The 6,990-nt window shown below is 29.4% G+C and overlaps 1 protein-coding gene across 7 annotated transcripts; it reads left to right on the top strand.

The window, feature by feature from the left end:
- Positions 1-93: 93 nt before the first annotated feature.
- LOC105673873 (KH domain-containing, RNA-binding, signal transduction-associated protein 3-like) lies at positions 94-6,835 on the top strand. Of its 7 annotated transcripts, none has more exons than XM_067350451.1 (10): positions 94-443; positions 1,216-1,337; positions 1,433-1,549; positions 1,621-1,936; positions 2,771-2,885; positions 2,966-3,085; positions 3,368-3,444; positions 4,125-4,242; positions 4,348-4,460; positions 6,129-6,835. In XM_067350451.1, exons 1-9 carry the CDS (start codon positions 236-238, stop codon positions 4,430-4,432), a joined length of 1,278 nt encoding a protein of 425 aa, XP_067206552.1. In that variant the 5' UTR covers positions 94-235; the 3' UTR covers positions 4,433-4,460; positions 6,129-6,835. The 7 variants fall into 7 exon arrangements, with proteins under 7 accessions (XP_067206552.1, XP_067206551.1, XP_067206553.1 ...); XM_067350450.1 differs by having other exon boundaries at positions 95-443; positions 4,339-4,460; XM_067350452.1 differs by lacking the exon at positions 6,129-6,835 and adding an exon at positions 4,680-5,652 and having other exon boundaries at positions 95-443; positions 4,149-4,242.
- Positions 6,836-6,990: the final 155 nt, after the last annotated feature.

Genomic DNA, 6,990 nt, shown 5'->3' with positions numbered 1-6,990 from the left:
GGATAAAAGGATTTCTTGATTCTCTTCAATTGGTCATTTGTTTTTATCGACCGTCGGTTACGACAAGCAAGTGCATGTAGTCATGCCAGTGAGAATTAGCTGAAAGAACGAACAGTCAGCCATTACTGATTCGTTCTTGTGGTTAGAGAGACGTCTTTGTCCCCAAGCATCTTCCGCTGTGTGCAGAGGGATCAAGATATCGTCAAGATTAATTGATTGATTGAGAAGCTGGATTATGGCGAATGTTGATATGGACAGACCTAGTAACGGCGACTATAAGTATCAACGGGATGAAGACGATATTAAACCTAGGATTCTGGACGACTCTGATGGGAAGGATCATCAAGCCGACAAGGCCGGTGAATACGTGCGGGAGCTGCTTCAGGAGAAGATCGAGCTCGATACTCAAAAATGGCCCAATGCGATCCGGTTGATCGATCAAGGTAAGTAAAAATGTTCCTTAATTTCACTGCTATTTGTTTTTTGTGAAATAAGTGATTGATTGAGAAACTCACTGATTGATCATTCTTTATACCGGATCATTATTATGCCGGGCCAATGTTTTTACTTACAATGAAATTTGTTTAAATCTGTTCTGAATATTTAAATATATTTGAGTTGAAATACTGTTGAAATTTTACTGCAACAAAATCCAAAAATTTAATACAACTTAAAGTATGTTTATTATTCAATTAATATAACAATTTAAACAATTGTGAAACAGTTTAAGATGCTTGTTTGTTCTACATAATTTTCTGCTGAATTTTTGTTAAAAGATTTGTAATAGGAAATAAAATATTCCATCTGAATTTGTATTTTAGACTTTCAGAATTTTTCATTTCTTAATATTAAGTGTCTATTCTTATTTTACTGAATTAAAATGCATTTCATCTTTTTAAGTTAATATATAGTTTGAAAGAAATGTATAGTTTTAAAAATAACTGTATTATTTAAGTTCAATTTTGCTATATCTACTAATATAAATAAAAAGAAGGATAAGTATTTATATGTATGATATATATTGTGTACAAAACAGGAATATCTTCAAAAAAATATTTTTAATATTTTATATAATTATATATAATTATATATAATTTATTTGATATTAAAAACGAAATAAAATTGATAAATAATGATGACATCTACTGAATCAATATTAGTGAATTAACAATAAGTTATACTTTACTACACCATAAAGAATTACATAATTTATAGAGATCCAAAAGACACAAGCTATTGGAAAACCATTGAGAGATCCCAAATATGTGGATATTTATCGTGAGAAACCAGTTCGTGTTTCTGTCAAAGTTTTGGTGCCTGTTCGTGAACATCCCAAAGTAAATATACTTGTTGCTTATTTATTTTATATAACAATGTGAACAATTATGAACAAATTAAAAAAATGTTTGAGTTATGTAATTTTTTGTTTTAGTTTAATTTTGTTGGAAAACTATTGGGTCCAAAAGGTAATTCCATGAAACGTCTGCAAGAAGAAACAATGTGCAAAATGGCAGTATTAGGTAGAGGATCAATGAAAGATAGACAGAAGGTAGATGACAAATTCTATTAAAAACCGTTTTTGTCTACCTTGAAAAAAATAGTCTACGCGTTTAATTTTAGGAAGAAGAATGTCGTACTTCTTTGGATCCGAAATATGCACATCTTTCGGATGATCTTCATGTAGAGATTACAGCTATTGCACCGCCAGCGGAGGCTCATGCTCGCATTGCTTTCGCACTGGCAGAGGTGCGAAAATATTTGATCCCAGACAACAATGACAACATACGCCAAGAGCAAATGCGTGAAATGGAAATGAGTTTGACTGATGATCCTATTTCGGATGACCGAAGATCTTCAATAAGAGGGCCTTCTGGTCCTGGTACTAGTGGCATACTAAGACCTACTGCGAGGCCGACATTACCTAGAACATCTAGAGGTGAGTTATACGTTTATAATATTGAAAATACATCAGAAATACTAAGAAATATTGTGTAATTTGTTGTGTAATCTATTCAATGTCACTGATTGTTACAAAATTGCCATGATTACCATGATTACTAATGTTCTTTGTGTTGCAATATATTTTAATTTCTTGTATATTCAAAATTGTATAAATATATATTTGTGTATTTGTGTCCCAGACTTACCGTATCACCCGTTAATGACAGATTCCTGAGATCATTTGGAGACGAAAATCTTAATACCAAAATGTCAAGGCTATTATGGTATTTGAATAGGAAAGGCTTAAAGTTTACCAATTAGCTTGTCAGAATTTCGCGCGCTCAGGGACTTCGCATCTCGAAAGGATCCTTGCACAACACTTTATTCAATACGTTTTATTCACTTCACTCAGCTCTTATCACTTTATTTACATTGTTCGCAATACTAACAAATTTACTAACGATAATAATTTCTAAATTGTATTAAAACGCGATGCGCGTCGAACTGTCAAAGCAGTCGTGCCATTGACAAATGACGTTTCTCATGTTATGAGAGAAAATCAATACTATCGGTACGAAGTATGATCTGCTACATAAAGTGTTGTGCAAGGGTCCTTTCGAGATACGATGTTCCTGAGCGCGCGAAATTCTGACAAGCTGATTGAAAAACTTTAAGCCTTTCCCATTCAAATACTATAGTAGCCTTGATATTTTGGTATTAAGATTTTCGTCTCAAAATGACCTCAGGAATCTGTCATTAACGGGTGATACGGTAAGTCTGGGACACCCTGTATTGTATTATATACATTCATTGATTGTTCACTATTCAGCTATGCTTCCACCCCCACCTGCAAATCGTGGACCACTTTCTCGACCTGTACCACCCAAATCGAAGGTATTCTCGATTTTGGATCGTGCAAGAGCTGCTATGGATCAAAATTATGGGTAAGCAAATGCTAGCCATATGTGATATAAATCAAATACGTATTGGGTTAAGTATTTAAGTCTTATTCATCTCTCTGTAGCTATGAAACTCAAACGCCTCCACCAACAAATCGTGTTGGCTCGCATCATGATTACGATTATCATGGATCATCGTCGAGTAGTACTCGATATGGTGATCGTCATTATGCGCCCAGCTCTGGGTATGTATTACAACGTTTATTATTATAAAGATAAAAATGGAGTAAAGCATTTATTATTTATAGTTTAAAAAAATAAGGAGCATATTTTTATGCTTATGAGTTTTCTTTTGCCTTTCACAATGTAATATACATAGTACATATTTTCGTGGCATAATGATATAATCATAAAATATTTTTATACAAATGCCATTTTTACTTTACCTATATATTTTATTTATATAATTATTTGATATGCGATAAAATTTATAATTATTTAACAAAAATAATGTTTTCTTCTTCAAGATATACAACTTATGAATATGAGGATGACTCTGCGCCGCATTCTTCACACGATTATTATGAATCTTCGGACTATCCAGGTAAATTTTTACATTTTTATATTTATTTGATTATAATATTAAATAAAATTGCACAAATACAAAATTTCTAAAATTTTATTTTTTAATAATAATTCGTGAATAAATTTTTTTAAACTACATCACATATTTATATGAATACTTGTAAATTATTCCATATCAAGTAAATGTATTAAGTTTTTATTATACTTATGCAGGGTTTATTCTAATTTTAAAACACTAAATGCTACAATTTAAATGAATAGTTGTGAAATCTTAATCTTTTCTTTCATACCTGAAAATAAACAAAAATTCATTAAAGAACTTTAATATTAATTATCCATGTAAACTAGAATTATTACCGTTACTGGGGAAAAACATCTTTAATAAAACACAAATCAATTTAGACCGCATGTGTATAAGATAAAATAACATCATATATACACATATAAAAACATATGAAATAATTTGTTTCCCAAATGTGTGAATTATATATAATAACTTCAACTTGAGGCTACAATTTAAATGCGCTATAACAATGAAATTTAAACCCTGCTCTATAGACTTCATAATCAAATATACGATTGATTAAACTGAACTTTCTCATACATCTCATATTAAAAATATTAAAATCATGAGTGTGGCATTTAGATGATAGAAACATGTATCATTAATGATTACCGTGGTGCTTTACTTAAATAAAGCACAACAATCCATGAAATTCGCAGAGGAGTCATCGAGCCGCGCTTGGAAATCATACAAGACCACGACGTCAGGCACAGCCTCGCGCTACCGCACCACTCCGTATACACGACCTTCCAAGTAAACACCTATAAAAAATCATCCGTTAAATTTTTTTTTTATTTTAATCATCCAAATCCTTCTAAAATTTTTTTTCTGATATTTATTATTTCATAGCCTTGTTAGTAATCCGTTGACGGGTAATCTTCCTAATGCACGGCGGCCTATGATGCCTATGCAGAAACCCATAAATGAAAGAAATCGTCCTTAATTGGTCCTGAGATGCAGAAGCTAATATGGTAATAACGCGCAAATGTTATTATTACCCCTTTATAATATTAAATAGAATAAGATAATTGATAAAAATTACATGTTCTAATGATCGGGAGATTTATTTCTCGTTCAATTTTCTTTCTTACACTTTCTCTCTATCCGTCTCTCTTTTACTTACAAATGCTCTGTACATTACTTTTATTTTATTTTTATCCTTTTTTTATAATAAATTCGATAATTTTCAGATCAGTTTTCGCGGCCGCTGGATAAACAGGAACATATAAAACTAATCCTTGATTAAAATATAGGCAAAACCAATACTACCAATCAAGTACGCGTAAAAAGTTTATTCCGTTGAAAACATTTTAACCGATTCATATTATACTGTTAATTCGATACATCTAATTTTCTACAAAACATTAAGTCCGCTCCTTGCGTCCTTTTCCTAAAATTTTGGCCATAGAAGAGTTTAACTATTGACAAGGAGTAAAGGACCAAGAAGATCGGTAGGATTAAATAAGTAAAACGTTTGAACATAAGAACTTAAATATGTGTTGTTTAAAGTGAAACAATATATAAATTTCTCAATCGTATACTCATTATTACATGCATTATTATATGCAAGTTAAGTACGAATAACATTTAACGACTAATAATTTTTTTCGAGCTGTACTTAATATCTTCGACTGTTCAAAATGAAACATTAAAAAGAAAAATATTAATTTTAACAAATTAATGTTGTTTATCTTTTATAAAATTGTAAATTAACATTTAGTTGGTCAAGATGTAACTTTTACTCGAAACGACATCATAAAATGTTATTGCATTGCAAATAGAACAAATTAAATAATATAAATGATGTATGCAAGTACAATTTAAAACTAAATTTATAAATTGATTATATAAGTTTATTATTATTATGACGCTATATTCTTTTCTTAAGCATAGCTTTTATTCATTGAAATTAAAATGCGTAACATGTAGATTTATGTACGTAAAAAAAATGACGATCTATATAGATGAATGATTTTTATTGTGTAGAACGAGAAGCAGATTATAATAATAACCCACAATGTTAGAACAAATAATTCTGAATATATAACTATTCAAAAATATATGGAATGTAATTTCTAAATCAATATGTCATTAAACTAATATGTTCATTCTGTAACATGTAATCCTCATAAATTGAAATAAATATGACGTAATAACACGAAACATTTTGTTTTGAAAAATGCCAAAATAAACTTCCCAACCAATAAATGCTAAGAATTCAACAAATTCGAAGAAAAAATTTTTATAGATACATAGTTTTTACCCTACAAAATATTGCATAATTTTACTACATATAATATATATGAGAATTTACTACATAATTTTATATACATGTATATATATTTAAAATAATATATAATTATTCGATTATTTTCAGTATGAAATATAGTTGAAGTTGATTAAATGGAATTAAAAGTGGAACACATAAAACGTATGAAGAAATATTGCAAAATAGCTAAATAATTTTTTATAAATATAACGCATGGAATAAAGCCTAAAGCTCATATTTTAAAATACTATAGAGTCCTAATCGTAAAAGTTATTCAATTATTTCATTGTAAAATTAATCTTAAAAACTTCGAAGCATCGAAACAATTCAATTTTATTTTAATATTGATATTCATATATTTTATATATAGGTGGATAGAGGGTCATGAAGACCGCGTGGGAATCATGTTCTTTGTGGATCAAAATATTATTAGTCTCTCCAGTCGTGCGATGGACTTTCAAGTGCCGCGAATACATTTAAAGATGATGTGAGTACACTTATATTTTATTTACAATTATTGAATGTTAAAAACAGATGCAGAGTTGGATGATTTTATTTTTTGAGTTACGTAAAAACTGGCAGATATAAATTGAAGATAATAATTATAAAACTCATGTCAAATTTAACGGGAAATAAATAATGTATCCAAATGATCGAAAAATCATAATACTGTGCATTTGTTTTTAACAAATATTTTTATAAGATACTTTATTGAGAAGTATTCTAGTTTGTTGCAAATATATAAATTTGCATGAAAGTATCAGCTGAGTATAAAGGCATAGAAATTTCTTATGAAAAAGACATAAGTAGAATTAAAATAGTAAATATTATTCGATATATACAATATTACGTTACTTTAGTGTATTTAGGTATATGGTTGATATAGTTCGAGGTGTCACTAATTAATATTTTTGATAAATTAAATTTAAATTATTATATCTTTTTAACAAATGATTAATAACCGAGGGAAAATATTGATAGAACTACAATTAGTTTAGAAATAACGTTAGTGACTTGGCGATGATATACTATAATCGATAACTATTTTGAAGTGAAAAATAAATGAAATCCAGGAAAGATGAGTTTTCTTGAAATATTGCCCCACGTGTGACATTATCCCCCCTTCCATTTGTCCCACAATTTAGCCCGTATTTTAATTTACCACGAAGCCAACCAAAAAAACATACAGTTTAAAATGAATAAGACAGATTGTAAAGCTGACGATGATTTTT

Source organism: Linepithema humile, chromosome 2 (genome assembly GCF_040581485.1).
Source record: "Linepithema humile isolate Giens D197 chromosome 2, Lhum_UNIL_v1.0, whole genome shotgun sequence".
NCBI classification, from domain to species: domain Eukaryota; kingdom Metazoa; phylum Arthropoda; class Insecta; order Hymenoptera; family Formicidae; genus Linepithema; species Linepithema humile.
Note: the sequence above shows the minus strand (reverse complement) of the source record. Positions and strands in the feature narration are given on the sequence as shown.